Genomic DNA, 21,678 nt, shown 5'->3' on the forward strand with positions numbered 1-21,678 from the left:
AAAATGACCAGTGCGAAAAGAGCTCCAAAGTGATAGGTGCAGTATGCAATGTATGGTGTTCAAAAGGGTCCTGTGTGCAGTGTGCAAAAGGGTCCTGGTGTGCTAAAGTGACCAGTGTGAAAAGTATTCCAAATTGATGTCTGCAGTACAATGTATTGTGTGTGAAAAGGTCCTTCTGAGGTAGTAGTGTCATGTGTGAGTATGAGCCCATAGAGACATGATTCTACCGTAGGCGTATTGTTGGTTGAGGGCTCAGATTGCCTGTGGGAAGAAGCTCCTCCTCATTCTCTCTGTGTTTGCCTTCAGGGAACGGAAACGCTTTCCCGACTGCCACAGGGAAAGGAGTCCATTGTTCGGACGTCTGAGGTCCTTCACAATCTTCCTGGCTTTGTTCAAGCACTGTTTGCTGCAGATTGACTTCAGGTCAGGGAGCTCAGTGTGGATGATACGTTCTTCTGACCGCACCACTCTCTGGAGAGCTTGGTGCTGTTCCCAAACCAGGCTGTGATGCTTCCCGTCAGGAAGTGCAAGTTCAGAAAGTTCTTAGCACCCTAGAGGGCAGGTTAAAGACTCTTAATCACCTTAGGTGGAAGAGATGCTGCCGAGCCTTCTTTACCAGAGTGCTGATGTGACAGGAACATGACAGATCCTGCGAGATGTGAACACCAAGGTACCGGAAACTCTTCACTCTTTCCACTAGGGTCCCATTGATTGTTAGTGGTTGGTATTTCCTCTCCTGGTCTCGGCTGAAGTCCACTATTAGCTCCTTCATTTTGCTGGCATCGAGAAGGAGATTGTTCGTCTGGCACCATGTCTCCAAGTTCTTAATCTCCTGTAGGTAGGCCACCTCATTGTTGTTTGAGATGAGGCCCACTACATAGATCTGGTAGTGGTCACACAGTCATGTACAGTGAGTACAGCAGGGGCTCAGTACACAACCTTGGGGGGCTCTAGTGCTGAGGATGATGGGGATGAGACATGTTTTCCCACTTGTGGTATAAACAACTGCTTGTGGTATAAAGTATAAACAAGTACAGATTATAAAGATTTTTTTATTTAATATTCATTTTATTTATTTTTTTATTATATTTAGTTTAAGTACATATTTAGTTTACCTTTTGTCCTGACTATACAGAGTCACTAGATTATGAGTTTACAGTCCTGTTTTTGGCTGTATTTTTGTTTACTGTTTCCTGTATTTTTGCCTAGCCTTGTTTATCATGTTTGTTCATGCATCTTCTGACACTGCCGATCCCAAACCGTATACTTTGCTAATAAGAGAGCAGGAGAATATCAAGGTACTTGTGTAAAGACATCTAAAAGATACAAAATGCCTTTTATAATCGTCTTTTAAAGTGTAGAAGGTGTAGAGCAGAGTCTGTGCAATGTCTAGGTAATGACAAAATAATGGCAATTATATTGTTCAAAATGCCAGGAGAATGGCTGACAATGTACATTACTGTAATGAAAGTGAAATCAGGCCAAAATGTGAACACTGGAATAAATAAAAGTCACTGAAATAAATAAAAAATAAATAAAGTGATGTCCTCATAGTCATAATTTTTCTGTATAAGGATCATGTATACACATATACTTGATATACTACATATAAAAATCTATACTACAATTAAAAGGTTTCACAGGTTCAAGGATCACTTGGAAATTCCCTTTTTTTCCCAAAGAAAAACCCATCAGTTTATTTAAAATTCAGATGATTCAGATTACCATCAGTCTTCTGTTTCAAACTCATGTTATGTTTGTTAAACCAAGTTAATAATTTTTAAGGCTAAATGATTAGTACAAAACACTTTTGCTTGCATAGCTGAAAACTATTTTAATGATTAAGGGAGCAATAAAAGGTTAGTTTGGCCTTCTTTAGGTTAGTTTAGTATCTGGAGCATTAGGAGTTGTGGGTTTGTTTACGGGCTGAAAATGGCCAGCATGAAAGATTTTATCTTACCATGCTGTAAACTTCTCCCTTCCTAGAACAATGCAAACTAGTTTTAACCAGAACTGAAAAAGGAGTTGGAAGCCCTGGTGCTGTAATGAGTCTGTCTGTGTTTCTGTCCTGTTTCTGTCTGCTGTCTTTCCCTGTGGCTAATTGTTTGCTCCGCCCACTCTTTGGTTTCCATGGACATTAATTGTACTCATTCATCTCCTCAGGTGTGTCGTCTGTCTCTGATTGTCTCTGCTTTGTCATTGGTTCCTGTCAGCTATATATACACTGTTTGTTCACTTCCCTGGTGTTGGTCGTTATTGCATGTTGGATGTTGGTGTGCCTGTTCCCATTTCCTGTTAGCCCTGTTTGTTGCCTTGTTTCTGTCTGCCTGTCTGTTCAGCTGCATTTGTGTGTTGGACGATTAAAACTCTAAAATCTGCACTTGGATCCTCACTCGCCTTTGTCCTGCATCACAAGAGGTGCACAACTGGAAAACAAGGAAATGTTTTGGGTGGTCAGAGGAACCCGGAGAACCCAAATAACACAAACCACAAAGTAAACTTGCAAGCCGGGGAGCCTGGAGTTGTATGACAACAGTCAGAATACATTTAGTATAAATCAAAGCAAAAAAAAATGCTTTAAGAGATAATCATTCATTAAGTATGAACTGTTGCAGGTGTTGTGAGAATAAATCCTGGAATTTTAGGAAAGATCTGTTATAATTTATATTGCCTAAATCCTTCCTGTGATCATGGACCATGTAGTATTTCCAGAAAGTAAATTGGGACTGGTAAATATGGATAATTGTCACTTTTCAAATGTGAATTAAAAACACAAACCAGACACTTTAATAGGAACACTGTCTTAGAATTGTATGAATGAGTATGTTTAAAGGTTTGTCTGTTCAAGTGCCCAGTGATCCTATATGTGGCGTCTGCAATGCATTGCAACCCACAATAGCCCACCTTTAATATGCAGTATACACAGTGGATACAAAAAGCCACAGCCCTGTTTTTGAGATGTAAAAATGAAACAAATAAATCATGTCCAATATTTTCCTACCATTTATGTCATATGGTCAACAAATTATAATGGAAAAAACAAATGGAAATGTTTTAGGGCAGAAGATTGCCTACGAATGTGTGATCCTTAACTGATATTTTGCTAAAGCACCCTTTGCTAGTAACACAGCATTCAATGTTTTTGAGCAAGAATCTTGATTTAGTCATTTTACTACATTCTTTCTTGCAAAAATTGCATAGACTAGTTCAAGACATTTAACAGGTTTTTCTAGGATTAAGAATCTGGATCTGGCTAGCTCTAGATCTCTGACTGAAAACATTCCAAAAACATTTCTCTTCTGCTAAAACAATTTCTTTGTTAAATTAAGTTTGTGCTTTTGGATGTTATTATGATAGAAGGTTATATCTTTCAGTGTTTGTGCCAAAAATAGATTTATAAAATAGTTTTTTGGAGCTATTCACGATTCCCTCTATCTGGAGAAGTATCCCAGTCCCAGCTAAAAAGAAGCAGCCTTATAGCAAAATGCAGCCACCACCATGCTTCACCATGGTGTTCAAATGTGTATTTAAGAATTAGGCCCAAAATGGTTTGGGGAGATTTAGGTGGGCTTCTTTCTTTTCTTTCTGTCTTTTTGTCTTTCTTTCTTTCTTTCTTTCTTAGTGAGAATGGGCTTCCATGTTTTCACCCTACCCCATAGCCCAGACATGTGAAGAATATGAAACTCTGCAGGGAATGAACATTACTTGCAATCCTGCAACTATTTTAATGCTGCTGTTTGTCTCTTGGCAGCTTTGTCCTTACATTAATTTTTTTAGGAACCTCCTGTACTGCATTAATGATAACAGTCATCTGACAATTACTTCTGAACATGACTTTAAAGGTGTTTTAAAGGTGTTTTTTCCCTCAATGCCTAAAAAATACTGTTTTACTTCTCACTTGAATTTTGTTGGGGTATGTATACTTTTTATACCCACATTGTTCAGTCTTAACACTGGTGTCGGGTCACAACTAACCCTAAACTCCTGAACATTTCCCAACAATCATCACGGCCTTCAGACAGGACTGCATCTGATTCAGTGAGACTCACTTCCTCATGGAATTATTAGAAGAGATTCTCAAACATTTGGACAGTCAATACTAAGCCTTTGTTTATTATGATTGCCTTTTGCATTGTTTTGACATTGTTTGCTTTAACTGCACTTACATCCAGTGTCTCTTCTTAACAAATTATAATTTCTCCATTTTATTCCAAAAGAAAATCTTAACAGAGGCCCATAGTTTCACTAGATCCAAAACAGAATTCTATCAAATTCTCTTTATATATTTCAACACAGATAACTGTCAGTGTTAAACCTCTGAAAAGAGGGAGATGTAAGAGAATGACAAACACGGAGTTTATTCAATGCCAACTTTATGGTAAAATATTTGGTATTTATCACAATTTACAATAACTTTGCAAAACAGCATCCATTGTCTTGTTTCTTCCTTTTACCCATTTTAACAGCACTCTTAATTATAGAACATTTTAGTTATTTATATATAATATTTGGTCATTTATAATCCAGACATGAATCAATTAATACAGCTTTTAGTAATGCCTAACAGACAATTCAAAATACCATTTATATGCTCTTTAACTAACTTGCATCTATACCTCAATTCTGTAATCCACTTTTCACATCTCCATATATTCACCTTTTTCTTTTCCACACATCAATCAACACTAAATTACTGAGTTAAACATTAAATACAACACGCCAATGTTAAACTCTCTCTCGTTATGTATCTTTATAGCTTCGCGCCATTATGTAGGCCTTGCGCCCCCTCACACCTGAGCTTGTGCATCGTTAAACTAATACACATTTAACATTTCCAACAAAACACAATCGATATCATTTTACCCTCTATATACTCTTAAACATTATATTATAATCACATAAGAACATTGTCACATTTTATCGTTTAAACTGCTACCTGAAAAGAGGGAGATGTAAGAGAATGACAAACACGGAGTTTCTTCACTGCCAACTTTATGGGAAATGAAGAAAACCACGAGTTCTCCCTCTAGTGAACCAGCAGGCAAAAGCAATCAATCTGATTATACCAAACGAAATGCAGATGAACTAAAACTACCAACAAATGACCTAGGTATATTTTTATATTTTATATTTATATTTTTAACAGTTGTAAGCATTCAAAATATTTGTAAATTATTTTTACTGTTTTCCTCTTTCAGAGTACACAGATTTATTTCCTCTTTTTGAACAGGCAGGCAAAAGCAATCGCTCTTATATAGAATGCAGAAGAACTAAACACACATTCGTTTTGTGGATTTAAATTCATCTTTCAATCTGTCACACACTCCCCTACAAAAGAAATGTCGTCCCGACATTATCATTCTCTTTCAATACAAGTGTATTTCACTCACAGAACAAAAATGTTGTAGTGCAAGCGTTCTTTTAACAGTTCAACATTTTAACAGTCCATGGATTGTCCCAAACTTATTCGTTCACTTTCTGGAGCAAGTACACAGCTTATCAGAAAGAACAGTCTCTCAATGTTTCAAAGTGCAAAACTTTTAAGAGGTAAGAAACAACAGTCCATTTTCTCATTGGTTTTCAAGAGTTCAACAGCCTCTCAAGACTAGTCCATAAGGCAAACAGTCCATTGATTTCTCAAACTTTCAAAGTCCCAAGTCCCAATATTCCTTAGACAAAACAGTCCATACTTTCCGAACCTTACAAGTTCAAAGAATGTTCAAGACAATATTCCTAAAATAGAACAGTCCATCAGTTCAAGGTGCCAGACTGTAACAGTCGGTAATGCAAATTGAACAGTTCATGGTTCCTATTTAGTGGACTCCATACAAAAAAGGCAACTGGTAACAGTATTGCTGAACAGGTGGCAACCATGTAGACAGTCCATGAACATATGGTAAGATCTGTTGTGGTGTCTGGAAGACCCCATTTAGTTGCCTGACATCATAAGTCGGTGTACCAAGTTCATTATAGGTAAGTACTCTTGGTGGGTATCTCTGCCTTCCAGGTGGCTGGTACGTTTCCTCTCTTTGACCCTCTTGGTCACTTTCAGGGGATGCCATGGGAGAAGGAGCTTGTTCGACAACAGGTAAGTCAATCTCTTGTTCTGCACTCTCGGTACCTGCAGGTGGCTCTTCATCCTCTTGGTCACTCTCCACAGATGACATCGAAGCAGGAACTTGTTCCAGGACCCCACTTGGCTGCTCATCAGACTCTGTAGTAGGTAGTGGTTCGAGGCTTTCAGGTTCCACAACATGGTTTGGCTGAGGTACTTGTGGTGGTACATAATGGAAATCGACTTCATCTTCACTTTCATCATCAGATTCCACCTGGCTGGTTTGAGGCTTTTTCAAATGTACCTTTGGGTCTGATCTTTGAAGGTGGAGCATTTTCCAGGGGTAAGTGATCACAAGGCATTAATAAGTTGCGATGGAGGACTCTGGATCTTCCCTTTCCCTTTTCTGGCTTTAATTCATAAACTGGGAGTTCACCACCCATCTGTCGCACAACTACATGAATATTATCTTCCCAGAAATTACGAAGTTTTTTTTACGAAGTGTTAGGTTCTTTACAAGAACACGATCACCTACCTTCCTGTCAAAGATCTTTTTGCTCCTGTCAGCAGATTTTTGAGCACACTCTCTAGCACTCTCTATATGCCTCTTCCATTCCGCATTTCCATTTCTCCACATATTCTTTCTGATTACAGGTAGGCAATTCTGAATTCAAGCCAAACAACATGTCGACAGGCAGTCTTGGAGACCTTCCATATAACAGGTAGAAAGGAGAAAACCCTGTAACTTCAGAGCGGGTTCAATTATAAGCATATAGTAGCTTATTCAAGGAGTCTTTCCAGTCAGATTTCTGACTTTCTGAGAGCGTTCTTAGCATTTGTAACAACGTCCTGTTAAAACGTTCGGCTTGGCCATTGCCTTGCGGATGATATGGAGTTGTCCTGGAGCCTATGACACCACAGTATTTTTGGAGCTGTTCAAACAATTGATTCTCAAACTCTCCACCTTGATCATGATGGATGCGAGAAGGGAAGCCAAATTTTAAGGCAAAGTCGTTAAAGATCCGATCTGCAGCTGTTTTACCTGATTTAGAGGTAGTGGCGTATGCTTGGGCGAATCGGGTGAAATGATCTACTACCACCAGTATATACTCAAAACCTCCTTTGCAGCGGTCTAAGTGGAGAAAGTCATTTGAGATCAATTCAAAGGGCTGAGTTGTAATAATGTTTGTCAAGGGGGCTCTCGTCTCATGAAAGGGCTTTTTCTGCATCAGGCATCTGCATGTTTTTGTGACATAATGCTCAATGTCTGCCTGCATATATGGCCAAAAGAAACGTTCACGGATGAGTGAAAGAGTGCGATCTGTACCTTGATGGCCCATTTCATCATGAAGCTCCCGCAAGACTGTTCCTTTAAATTTCTCGGGGAGGACCAACTGAGTGCGTGTGGAAGTGCTTCGGCAGAGGATGCCATCTTTATTAATGGTAAGCTTTTTCCATTCACGAAACAGGCATTTTGTTTTGAGGCTGTATGTTTTCAGATGTTTCACTGGTGGCTTGGTTCCAGACAGTTTGCATTCATAGACAGGACTAATATCCTCATCATTCAGTTGAGCTTCTTTGATCTCATTCACCGACAATGGAGTTATTGTTGGAACTACTGGGCAGGCTTCAATAGATGAGCAGGTGGTTGAGACTGACCATGGGATGCTGGGACCTTCTTGAGCTTCTACAGCTTGGATTGTTGCACCTATTATATCAGATGACAACTCCTCAGAACACTCTTTCATCATCGTTCCTATGTCGAGGGGTAATCGGGACAGTGTGTCAGCATCAATATTTTCACGACCTGGGCGATATCTGATTGTGAAGTGGAAATCTGCCAATTCTGCAACCCACCTGCAACCTGTGGCATTCAATTTGGCGGTTGACAGGACATATGTAAGGGGGTTGTTATCACTATATACAGTGAATGTTGGAGCATAATACAAGTAATCACGAAATTTTTCTGTGATTGACCACTTTAAAGCGAGAAATTCAAGCTTGCCTGATTGCAAGTGGTAGTTTTTCTCAGCAGCTGATAGAGTACGGGATCCATAGGCAATCACACGAAGTTTCTCATTTTGTTTCTGGTATAATACTGCACCTAAGCCTTGAGCTGATGCGTCCGTATGCAGTATATAAGGCTGTGAAAAGTCAGGGAAAGCTAATACAGGGGGTTGGAGCAAACAGTCAATTAGTTTATGAAGAGTGCTCTGATGTAGTTCAGTCCAGGTAATGGGCTTACTTGATGGGACACCAAGTTTCTTGCATTTTGTCTTTGATCGTTTCTGGCTTTCTTTCAGGTGGGCATTATCTTCTGGAGTACTTTTTAACAGGTCATACAAAGGGTTAGCAATGTGAGAGAAATCTTTAATGTACTGCCTATAGTAGCTAAGTAGACCAAGTATTCTCCTCAACTCACCAACATTCTTCGGTTGCTTGTCTTTCAGGGATCGGACAGCTTCTTTGTCAGCAGGATCGACTTTACTTCGCTCTGCTGAGACTATTCTACCCAGATAACGGACTTCAGATTTGAAAAGCTCACACTTACTTGGCTTAAGTTTGATGCCATGTTGCCTAAGCCGTTGCAGTACTTTTCTGACATCTTGGACATGGTTCTCAAAGGTCTTACTAAACACCAAGGTGTCGTCAAGGTATGGGATGCAGATCTCATCTCGCAAGCCTTCTAAGCACTCTTCCATACAGCGCTGGAAGGCTGCGGGACCATTCATCAGCCCAAAAGGGATACGCACCCATTCATATAGGCCCCAGGGTGTCACGAAAGCCGTTAGGTCTTTACTCTCCCTTGACATAAACCCCTGGTGATAGGCCTTCCCCTGGTCCAATGACGAAAACAAACAGTTACCACCAAGGCTGTCCATAATGTCCTGCACCCTCGGGATTGGCTGTCGATCTGGGTGAGTCTTTCTGTTTAGGTCCCGATAATCGATGCATAAACGGAGGCTGCCGTCTTTCTTTCTTACGCACACGATTGGAGAAGAGTACGATGAGTTTGATTTTTCAACCCAGCCTTGTGCTATGAGGTCATGTAAATATTCTTTCATTTCACGATACAGAGGCTTTGGTACAGACATGTAAGTACGATTAACTGGTTCATCATCTTTAAGGGAGATGCTCAATTGCAAATTTCTGATGCACCCAATGTCATTATCTGACTTAGAAAATGAATGGCACTCTTCCCTTAACATTTGCTGTACTACCTGTCTCTGGTGTTTATCCAGGTGGCTGACATCGACAGGCAGGAGCCATTCATTAGGACTGCTGTTATCAAGACCGTTATCTGCAGGCTGGATATGACATACTCCAACAGAGTTAGGGTTTGCTGGCACCTCAAACATACTAGCAGGGAAAACATTCTTGACAAGCTGTAATGTACCGATCGGGGTCTGGCCCTTGAGGGTTACATCATGATCCGTGTCATTGTACACCTCCATTGTGATATTGGTTGGAGCTCCTTTTTTTAGCCTCACTAGACTGACTGTGAATTCAAGCCCATCTGGCCACTGGTGTTTTACATCAGGTTCAAAAATGAGTGTGCTGTCCTCTTTCACTGGCTGCATGTACACTCAGCATGAGACGGGCACAGTACTACATTTCGGGATACTAACATGCACTTTTGTAGTTTTTACTATGTATTCACATGAGCTTTCTGCACTCACAAGGTGGATAAATGTCTGGACTTTGCTCCTCTTTAAGCTGGGGAATGCAGCTTCCACAGTTCTCTCCAATATTTTGTTTATTTTAGTGGTTGGTTGTGCTTGCTCAATGGAGCTCACAATTTGTTCTATCACATTGAAACCTATGATTGGGTGTGAGAGGTTCTGACCCCTCGCTACGAGCATAGGGATGACAAGTTCAGCTTGGTGCAATGACTGTGATGATGACCTGAATGTCACTTCAACATATCCAGTATAGGGCAGGTCAATACCATTGGCAGCCACAAGGTTCAATGTATTTGGAGCCTCAAGGATATTGGAAACATCTCTCAGTGGGACTTCGGGTAAGTATTCCTCTTTCCACGCTTCATCGATGACACATACCTGAGAACCCGTATCCCAGAGTGCTTGAAATCTTTGTCCTTGCAGGTAACACTCAACTAGACATTGCCTCCCAACTAATGATGTCACAGAGGAATGCTGATTAACTTGGGTTCTGCAGGGGGCATGAACACTCCTGGTTATGCAGGAATTTGACACTGAACTCAATGTGGTGACACAAATTTTCTTGTGTTAAGTCCAATGGTGAGTTTGGCAGTTTTTAGAACAATACAGTACCTTTTTACATCATGAACACTGTTTCATTTGGTTCTCTATTCTTCCACAGGCTGCACATCTTTGGGACTGGTTAGTGGATCTGGTTACTCCCTGTCCCGCGGGGGTAACCGCTCTCCATTTAAAGAAAACTCTCTTGAAGGCTTAATGCCACGAATTCTGCATCCTGCTTGGAAGTGCTCACTACTGCCACATCTAAAGCAATGCATGCAACGGTCCTCTGTTCTTTGCTGCTGACAATTGAAGCACTTTCTTGCTTGGGAACGAGTAGTCGGTGCATAATATTGTCGAGGCATGTATTGAGGTTGAAATTGAGTGTTCACTTTGGTTAGGTTGGCACCCGGTGATGCCCAGTATCGTTGCACTGGACACTGAACAATTTCTCGGTCAAATGCTCTCGGTGTAGGAGCTGTTCATGGTGGTGAGGCAAAGGCTGGTTGCTGCAATGATTCTCGAATGTGAGCTATTTCAGCACTGAGTGTTTTTAGTGATGCTACATCAGTTCTCAGTTCTTTAAGTTCTGACAGCACACTGGAAGATGGTTTTGGTGCACTTGAAGTCACACTGGGTTTCTTATCAGTGGTTTCATCACTGGACTTAACTGAATGCACAACAGTAGTTGTGTGCTGCGCATTGGTTTTCTTTTTCTTTTGTCTCTCTGCCTCATTAGCACAAGCAATGTTTAATTTCTCCAAGAGAGCCTCATCTGTGGTTTTCGTATCAAGAAGAAGGAGCTGCATGTCTACTTTGATGCTGTCACTTTGAAGACCAGTGAGTACAGTATGTAAGAACATGCTCTGAACTAATGCCGGATCGTATTTGAGGCCTGATTCTGCTTCTTGGGATGCAAACAAGATTTTCTGACGCAGATCCAAAACACGCATTAGGAAGCTCTGAGGTGTTTCTTTGTTCCCTTGGCATTCAGAGGTAAGTTGCTTGTAAAGTTCGGTTGCACTCTTTTCTTGGAAGTGAGAACGCAGGATTCGTCGGAGTGTAGGTAGTGTCAGGTTGGGCTTTCCTTCTAAATAGCTTCGTAACTGTAAGCCAGGGGAAATGGCCCGAATGACTGCATCACAAATCTCACATTCTGGGTAGCCTCTACTCAGACCATTCTCAATCTGGTGAGCCAGACTTGAAAAGGTCAATTTCTCTTTTTGACGATTTGTCCAGAAATTTTGAAATCTTTGCACCAAGGTGAGCTTAAATGTTGGGCATTCACTAAGGGTGCAGCTATTTGTGGTTGAGGCTGGACAATGCTTGGTTTTGTGCTCAATTCGTCCAATTGTTGCATTTCACTCAATTTGTGTTTCATCGCACACTTTTGTTCATCCAACTCCTTTTGCAATCTATCTTTTTCGGTGAGTTGGCTTTGTTCTGTTGACTCATTTTCAGTGACTGTACTCAGTTCTATTATTTTATCTCTCACGCTTAACAGTACGGACATGCCACCATCTTCTAAATCTGCTATGTTCTCTTCAAGATGTTGAAGGATGTGAGAGATCAGAGACATGCGTGACTTAGATGGGACTTTCTCTCCATCTGATATGTTCAGGAACTCACAAACACTGAGAAGTTTGTCTTTGGATAGGGGATTTGACATGCTTATGACCTCAACTTGCATTTCCTCCAGCACTGTGGTCTCCATTTTGACACTAGAGTGGACCTTTTCAAGTAGTAGTGGCTTACTTGAGACTAAGTGAACTCGTCTGTTTCACCCGATGATCTCTGTGGCCTCAGGTTGGCAGATCTTACTCTCTTTCTTGCCCTTACTGCAGGAACTCTTTCCACTCCACAAATGATCTGGGTTGTTTTATGGGATGTACTGCATCAGATGTTGTCGGCCAAGTAAGCAACGACCACCCTCCGAAGAGTATATCCCAGCGGTGCCTCCAAATGTTAAACCTCTGAAAAGAGGGAGATGTAAGAGAATGACAAACACGGAGTTTCTTCACTGCCAACTTTATGGGAAAATATTTTGTATTTATCACAATTTACAATAACTTTGCAAAACAGCATCCATTGTCTTGTTTCTTCCTTTTACCCATTTGAACAGCACTCTTAATTATAGAACATTTTAGTTATTTATATATAATATTTGGTCATTTATAATCCAGACATGAATCAATTAATACAGCTTTTTAGTAATGCCTAACAGACAATTCAAAATACCATTTATATGCTCTTTAACTAACTTGCATCTATACCTCAATTCTGTAATCCACTTTTCACATCTCCATACAGTATATTCACCTTTTTCTTTTCCACACATCAATCAACACTAAATTACTGAGTTAAACATTAAATACAACACGCCAATGTTAAACTCTCTCTCGTTATGTATCTTTATAGCTTCGCGCCATTATGTAGGCCTTGAGCCCTCTCACACCTGAGCTCGTGCATCGTTAAACTAATACACATTTAACATTTCCAACAAAACACAATCGATATCCTTTTACCCTCTATATACTCTTAAACATTATATTATAATCACATAAGAACATTGTCACATTTTATCGTTCAAACTGCTACCTGAAAAGAGGGAGATGTAAGAGAATGACAAACACGGAGTTTCTTCACTGCCAACTTTATGGGAAATGAAGAAAACCGCGAGTTCTCCCTCTAGTGAACCAGCAGGCAAAAGCAATCAATCTGATTGTACCAAACGAAATGCAGATGAACTAAAACTACCAACAAATGACCTAGGTATATTTTTATAACAGTTGTAAGCATTCAAAATATTTGTAAATTATTTTTACTGTTTTCCTCTTTCAGAGTACACAGATTTATTTCCTCTTTTTGAACAGGCAGGCAAAAGCAATCGCTCTTATAAAGAATGCAGAAGAACTAAACACACATTTGTTTTGTGGATTTAAATTCATCTTTCAATCTGTCACATCAGTACAGCCTGGATAAAACATATAATAACTGGGTTGTGGACAGATTAATAGAATTGTGGGTTAATAGGTTCTCATCTCTGTGCAAGTTGTGTGAGAGGGCAAGTACCTACTTTATTTGCCCTCTGACACAACTAACACAGATTCCAGTCATCAGTTCCACAATGATGATCATATCTCATTTTAAAATCTGATTAACACAAGATACCAGCACAAAATACGACAAACACTGAGGAATGGCACGAGTTATAAAGATTGAATGTGACGCCATTGAAGAGACTGTGCTATTGCCCTGACCTAAGCTAACCTTTATCCTTTAAGACTTAAAAAGGGTAATAAAATATAGCTCTCCTCATTTTTGGCACCCTTAATGTGTATATTTCACCTTCAAATGTAGATACAATGTAGGTTTAAAAGGGATTTAAAGTGTATCACTGGACTATACTTAGTTTAAAGAGTGCAGCTGTAAAAGTACACTAAGTTAATATTAAGACGATGGACTACTGATCAGCAGGTTATGACCTGAACTCCTCCCATCTCTGTTACTACTGCCTTTAACCCTCAAGTGACTCGGATAAGATGTAAGTCACTGCATCTGCCCAAATCTGTACATGTAAATGAAAGATAGGCCTACATAATAAGGGTGCAATAGCTGTGTGCTTATTGGAGCTTATTGTTCTTAGTGAGTTAAAACCTGTTTACTTTTCAAGTAAAGATTCTATTCTATTCTATTCCTCACTTTCAGTAGCTGCTTTATCTTAATCAGGGTCCTTTATCTTGAATCTACACAGACACATATTCACTCACTTATTTACTCAATTATTTATACCTAGGGCTAGTTTTGTGGGAACACTTGACAAAAGCAGTTTGACAAGTAATGAAGAAATGAAGAGCGATTTTTAGGACCCCATCCCTCTGTGTGGAGTAATACACCACAGCATTTAACGGACTATATCACATGCTAATTTAGTAAAATAATGAAACAAACTTTGAAATTTATGGATCAGACTTTTTAAACAAATTCAATAAATGCTATGTTACTTTATCATTAAAAACAATCATAAAGGAGCTATGAATGTAAGCAAGCAACGACTGTACACGTCTATTATGCAGAGCAACCTTTGATCATTTACAGTGAAAGGCATGATGTACATTAGATTTGTAAAAATTGACTGACACACAGTCTGATATGTATAATAGACATTATAGAATGTATATCAAAATGCTTGTTGTTTGTTGTAAAACACAACCCAAAGACTGCAGGGGCTACATTTTTCTAATTGTAACCGGAACAATTATTCTCGTATAGTAAGGGAATAAATTTGTGCTGCCCTGGAAGACTGAGTAACGAAAGGATCTTTGTCCCCGCCCCCAGTGCTTTTAGTCTCTGTACATGATGGATTTTGTATGTTGTTTCCTACCTTGTGGGTGAATGGCCCTACAGACTGACAAGGGTAGGCTCCAGTTAGTTTAACGTCACGAGAAAGCCTTCTGAAGTAAAACTATGTGAGACAGAATTATATATGAAAAGTTCACATACTCCTCCCTCCCCAAGTCTATTAAGGTAGGTGAGACGCCCTTACTCCCTGACAGACTCCACTTAAAGATTACACTTCAGGTAAGTATAAAGAAATATAAACCTTGTTTATTTTATATATATATAATTTCTTAAACAAGAATTAGTCTCAATACTCAATATAATGAAAACATCAAAGAAAAATAAACAGAAAAGTTACATTAACAAATGTATTGCGTGGATTTCTTTGTACTGTCACCCAAACACAATCGCTTTCAATATATCCAGTACTGTATATAGTATAACACTTTAGAAAAGAAAACCCCCTTCTTTTCGTCAAAGAAAACTCTTATTTTCCTTAAAGTTCAAAATTCACTTAGAACTTCAGAATTAAATCACAACACTTAAATTGACCTTTTGAACACAAATACACTCAAAACAGTGAGAAAATAACAGTTCTCAATGAGCATTCACAATTTCACACACCAAACACTCAACTTAAAGTTTTAACTGTACCGTCCATCAAACCACGATATCCCAAAAGAACAAATAGGAAATACCAGTCTGTAGAATGATGAGAATGTAGAATACGTTGTCTTGACGTAGCGTGCGTTGCAATTAACTCGAGAGATGTAATTTAATTCCCTCTTTCAATAGCAGTATCCCGATGAATCGATCAAATGAATCACAAAGGAGTGAATAATAAACAATCACTCTTGAGACGAATCAGCTGAGATGTCGTTTGGATGGCAGGGTAAACTCAAATTCAAATCTTCTCAAAACAGTGCTCCACACCACGAACACACACAGCAGCCGACACTGAGCACCCACGAGTGTGCTTGCAGCTAGCATAAAGTTGCTGCCTCACTCCAGCGACGGCTAAACTTCTCAGGAACCAATCGACCCAAAACGCAGTCCTTAACTGTGTAGAACTTACAGTCCACAAAACAGTGCTGTCCTTTATCCGACTAAAGCTCTGATCTAATTTAGTTCTCTTAAAGAAATTTTATAGAACAGCTTCTCAGACGTGACACGACACTCACTTCTGCTAACCCTTTTTCTTTCTGCTGCGCGCGCTCCCTTTTTTTCACACTCGCCACACGCATGAAAACCAGTCTGCTCGTCAAAATAAAAGTCTCTCAAAAATAATTACTATATAAATAGGTACCGTTACATTCCCCCCCCACTAAACCCTGCCACTCCATCTCCAGCAGCTCCATCTCTGAAACACAAACAGCATGTTAGGGCAACAATGTTATGCACGCATAATCCCAGATACTAATACAACATTGTAACAGAACTTATTTTTGTTTTAGACTCCTAATATAAAACATAGTCATCTCTGTACTTTACAGGTAAAGTGCCCTTATTTTGTCTTTGAGAACATCTTAGTTCAGGGACACTTTCTCTACCATCACCAGAAATATCTGCATCATCTGAATTATCTTGCAATCTCAAATCCAAATCAGATATGTTATCCTGACCCTCATTACCTTCAGGTTGATCTACTTCCCCTAACCCCTCTTGATCCACCCCGGTGTGTGCATGGTGAATAGGGCATTGTGAAGTTTCTGGAAAACAGACAATGTCTGACATGTCAGTATCTGAGTCTGGCTGATCTCTCATTATGTGTCGGTGTGTACGAGGTGTCGGGAACGAACAATGTCGGAGCTGATCCCGGTCCACTACTTTTGTCAGACCCCCTTTCTCTGGTTTAATGGTAAACACAGGTATGTCTGCGTGATTTTGTTTTATCACTATGTACGGTGTGTTCTCCCATTTGTCTTGAATCTTGTTCCTACCCCTAGGCTTACGGTTTCGCAATAGCACCCGATCTCCAGCCCTCACAAGAGCTCCGCACGACTTGCGGTCATATATCCTCTTTCTCCTTCTGGAAGCTTCTTGGGATGCTGCATTTGCAATCTCCACAGCGGTCTTCAATCTTGTATGGTGACTTTTCACCCAATCGTCCAGGTTATCAATCTCATCGTCTTCTAAATCTTTCTCTCCAAGCACATCCATCGGTAAACGTGCGTCCCTTCCGAATAGTAGATAGAATGGGGAATAACCAGTGGATGAATGGACGTGGCTGTTGTAAGCCATTACCAGCTCTGGAAGGTGTGTCTTCCAATCTCTTTTCTTCTCGGGTGGCAAGGTTCTTAATAGATCATGCATGGTACGATTGAAGCGCTCACATTGAGAGTTTCCCTGCGGATGATAGGGGCTGGTGCGACTTTTCCCTATACCATAAAGTTTGCAAAGCTCTTTGATTACGTTGGCTTCGAAACACCTGCCCTGATCAGAATGTAGACGAGCTGGGCAACCGTAATTAACAAACCAATGCTTAAGCAGGGCTTTCGCCGTGGTGCTGGCTGTCTGATTCTTAGTAGGAACAGCGACTGTGAACCTGGTAAACATGTCGGTCAGGACCAGTACATTTTCCTACCCTCCAGCAGATTGCTCAAGCTGTGTGTAATCCATGGCAAGGACCTCTAATGGGGCTGAGACATTACTACAGGTCATAGCAGCTCTAAGTCTGGGAAAGACATCCTTGGCTAGCGTACACCTTTTACACTGCCTCACCCAGCATGAAAGATCTGCAGACATAGTAGGCCAGTAGTAATTGCGTCGCATCTTATTCAAGGTACTTCTCTCCCCGAAATGGCCTCCATGCTCATGTGTACTCTCATACACTTCACGTTGTAGACGTTCAGGCACAACTATCTGCCAGATCTCCTCTCCATCTCTAGGGTCCAGAATGCGTCTAAACAGTACTCCCTGATGCAGCTTAAGACGGTCGAATTCCCTGGCAAGTTTTTTCATTCTTGGTTCCATACCATTCTGGTCCACTCTGCTTGGCCTTTTATTCTCAGTCACTACTTTAAGAATGGGAAAAATCAAAGGGTCATTTCTCTGCTGTTTTCCAATCTCACTCCAGCTGTAACCACTCATTTCCCCTCTTATCGCCGTTTGAACTGCCACTTTTTTAACCGATTCCTCTTGGTCAACTTTCTTGGCCGGCCACAAGCATGCTCTCACTTCATCAGCTCTCAGCTGTATGAAATCTTTCCCATCATCATTTTTCTCCGGAACCTCCCTGGAAGGTATTCTCAATAGGGCATCTGCATTCGTGTTGAGGCGGCCAGGTTTATAGCTTACTTCAAAACTGTATTCCGCTAGCTGTGCTGCCCAGCGTTGTTCAACAGCTCCAAGGTTAGCTGAGTCAAGGTAACGCAGCGGGTTATGGTCCGTAATGACAGTGAATTTCGAATACATGAGATACTCTCTGAACTTTTCTGTGACCGCCCATTTTAACGCCAGCAGTTCCAGCTTGAATGAGCTATAATTCTTGTCATTCTTCTCGGACCTCCTCAGACCTCTACTTGCATACGCCACAACACGCTCATTGCCTCCTTGTTTTTGACTCAGTACAGCTCCTAATCCATGATGACTTCCATCCGTGGTAAGTGTAAAGGGCATAGTGAAATCAGGGTACGCAAGTATGGGGGGTGACATCAAGCACTTTTTTAACTCATTTAATGCCGTCTGACATTCCTGACTCCAGAAGAAAGTTACTGGGCGTTTGTTTTTCTTTCCTCCCCCTACCAATGCATGTAAAGGCTTAGCAATCTGAGCGAACCTTGGGACGAATTTTCGGTAGTAGCTCATAAATCCGAGTACTTGCCTAACCTCCCTGACACTTTTGGGATTTGGCCACATTTCCAGGGCTTTGACCTTCTCGTCATCCACTTTTATTCCCTCGGCAGAAATTCGGTGCCCCAAAAACTTAACTTCAGCTCGTAGGAGAAAGCACTTGCTTGGCTTTAGTTTTAGGCCATGCTGTCTCAAACGGTTAAAGACAAGTTCCAACCTCTCACAGTGGCTTTCAAAGTCTTTAGAGAAAACAATAACATCATCCAGGTAGACTAGAAGAACATCAAAGGCTAGGTCACCTAAAACCACCCCCATGAGGCGCTGAAAGGTGGCTGGGGCATTACAAAGCCCGAATGGCATCCTAGACCACTCGAACAGGCCAAATGGAGTAGTAACAGAAGTCTTCTCTCTGTCTTTATCACTCATTGCTACCTGGAAGTACCCAGCAGTCAGATCTAGAGTAGAAAACAGTTTGGCATTACCCAATGCATCTAGAGACTCATCCACCCTTGGGAGAGGATATGCATCCTTACACGTCACTTGGTTTAGCTTTCTGTAATCACAACAGAAACGTACGCTTCCATCCTTCTTCATGACAATAACGGCCGGTGATACCCAGGGACTACTACTCTCTGTGAGGATTCCTTGTAACAGCAGATTTTGGACTCTTGACTTCCTGGAATATGTGCGGTGGTATACGACGATGATGCTGCTTTATTGGTGGTGCGTCGCCTGTAGGAATGTTGTGCAAGACAGCTGTAGTATAGCCATAGTCCTGGTCATCCTTAGAGAAAATGTCTCTGTGCTTTGTTAGCAACTCCACTAGCTTTTTGAGTTGAGCCTGTGTTAGCCCTTCAGAATTTACTTCAACAGGAACCGGTAACTGTGCGAGCGAGGTTTCATCGGCTGGTCCATTGTCTCTTGCCATCTCTTTGACATGAAGTACGCCGTCATCTTCCTGAAATTCAAGCACTTCTTTTGTGATCACCTCCTTTGGTCTGTACAGAGAAGCAACTCTGGATCGAGGGGCAAGTCTAACAGTCTTTTCACTCAGGTTCAGCATACGCACAGGGACCTTCCCGTCCTCTGTTCTAGCAAGAACATGCGCCACTAAAAGCCCTTTTGGCAAACTTGTTCCAGCTGCTGGTTCAACTAGCACTTGACTCATTATTTTAGATGATACTCCACAACGTCCCTCCAGCACTTTCTCGCAACGAGGGGGAATAGTGACAGCTTGTTTTCCAGCAATTTTAACATATGCAATCCTTCCATCATGTCCTACTTCCTTTTTCACTCTAGCAAGCACTCTCCGAACCTGAGCCTCATCCCGTCGAGTGTACTTGTTGACTTTCTCCATTCCCTCTGCTGAGATAAACAAAGACTGAATTTCATTAAGTACATTCATCCCGATGATTCCAGACACACCTTTCATTTCTTTCACATCTGGACTTGTGTCGTTGAGGACAAATATACATTTTCCAGGCAGTATTTTTCCAAGACATTCTACATCGGCCTGCAGGCATCCCAAGACAGGAATGTCCAAACCATTGGCCGCGGTCAGCTTGACCCAGCATGCAGAGGATAGCTTCAGCTTTTGCTCTCCAAAGTGTTCTTTAAAGTGCGACTCGGATATGGTAGATACCTCTGATCCTGTATCCAGGAGGCATTTGGTTCGAACACCGGCAATCTTCACGTCAATGACTAGGCAGTCCCCAAAAGCACTGTCTTTCAGTTTTTCAGCGGTATCATCAGCCATCCACTCTGCCGTGTGACATCGAATCAACGAGGGCCCTGGACTTTTCTTCACTGCTCCTCTTGACTCATCCTCGAACATTTCAGCTGAATCCACTATATGCTGAGGTCGGGCTAGTTCTCTCTTCAACTTGCCAGTTTGTGAACAGTAACGACTGGTATGTCCAGGTTCACCACATGAATAACAAATATATCGGCCTTCACTGTCTTTTAACGGTTGTTTCTTAGGATGGCTTGGTGGTGGCTTATTTCTTTCTTTTCCGTACACAGCTTGATATAAGTCCTCTTGACAGGCAGCGATTTTCTGGATCGCTTCATGCAGTTTCTCTAGCGACAAGGCAGAAGGAGCATCCTGTACTGCAGTAACATTCACTACTCCTCTGGTCCGGGTACTGGACCTTACATTACTAGGTGTCTGCGTCTCCTCCTCTTCCGACCAGACAATTGCTGCTTGCATCAGCTGCACAAAAGTTAGATCTGGCTCAGATTTAAGCCTGCGCTTCATCTCGCGTCGCAGAAAGTCATCTCTTAAGCCAAGCACTAACTGTTCCTTCAGGACGTTTCCAACATCGGCCACCCTATTTGGTTCTCGACGCTGAACACGATGCAGTTGTTCTCGAATGTCATATGCGTAGGACCGTATCGTTTCACCTGCATTCTGAGCACGATCGTAGAAATCTTTCAGCCTTGTTCCAATAGGCACTTTATCTCCATAGGTGTCAAGGAGAACAGAGAAAAGATTATCAACAGTCTCCTCCTTTCCCTCCATCATGAACTTCACTGTGGCTTTGGCTTCATCTTTTAGGTGCTGTTTTACTAGCTCAACCCTGTCCTCAGCAGGCACTCTCATGACTTGAAATGCAGACTTCAATCGATGACACCCATTCCTCAATACTTAACTCGCCAGGTTTTGACCCGCAGCCACTGAATTCAGGCAACTTCCGATCTCGTGGGATATAGATAGTAGCAGGAGACGTTTGTGCAGAGGCTTGACTCTCAATTACAACCTTCGCTAGAGACAGAGCTTCTCTTTGTTCTGCTCGGGCTTGTTCAAGGGCCCCTGACTGCTCTGCAAATCGCCTTTGCATCTCCGCCATCTCTCTTTTTAAGTCTTCGAGTTCAGCCATCTTCTTTCTTGACAAGCAACTTGTGGGCCTGTAGACGTGTGACTAGTTAAATGTGCCTATACGTATCCTGTTCGTGACGCCAATTTGTAATGGGAACAATTATTCTCGTATAGTAAGGGAATAAATTTGTGCTGCCCTGGAAGACTGAGTAACGAAAGGATCTTTGTCCCCGCCCCCAGTGCTTTTAGTCTCTGTACACGATGGATTTTGTATGTTGTTTCCTACCTTATGGGTGAATGGCCCTACAGACTGACAAGGGTAGGCTCCAGTTAGTTTAACGTCACGAGAAAGCCTTCTGAAGTAAAACTATGTGAGACAGAATTATATATGAAAAGTTCACATACTCCTCCCTCCCCAAGTCTATTAAGGTAGGTGAGATGCCCTTACT

The 21,678-nt window shown here is 41.3% G+C and overlaps 1 protein-coding gene across 1 annotated transcript; it reads right to left on the reverse strand.

Moving 5' to 3' along the window:
* Positions 1-419: 419 nt before the first annotated feature.
* On the reverse strand, positions 420-21,013 carry LOC132846045 (uncharacterized). The gene is given in 8 exon segments (XM_060870558.1): positions 420-551; positions 617-883; positions 5,982-6,372; positions 6,591-6,615; positions 6,870-9,641; positions 15,926-15,979; positions 16,170-19,078; positions 19,080-21,013. Coding segments are annotated over 8 exon segments (8,484 nt in total).
* Positions 21,014-21,678: the final 665 nt, after the last annotated feature.

Source organism: Tachysurus vachellii, chromosome 5 (genome assembly GCF_030014155.1).
Source record: "Tachysurus vachellii isolate PV-2020 chromosome 5, HZAU_Pvac_v1, whole genome shotgun sequence".
NCBI classification, from domain to species: Eukaryota; Metazoa; Chordata; class Actinopteri; order Siluriformes; family Bagridae; genus Tachysurus; species Tachysurus vachellii.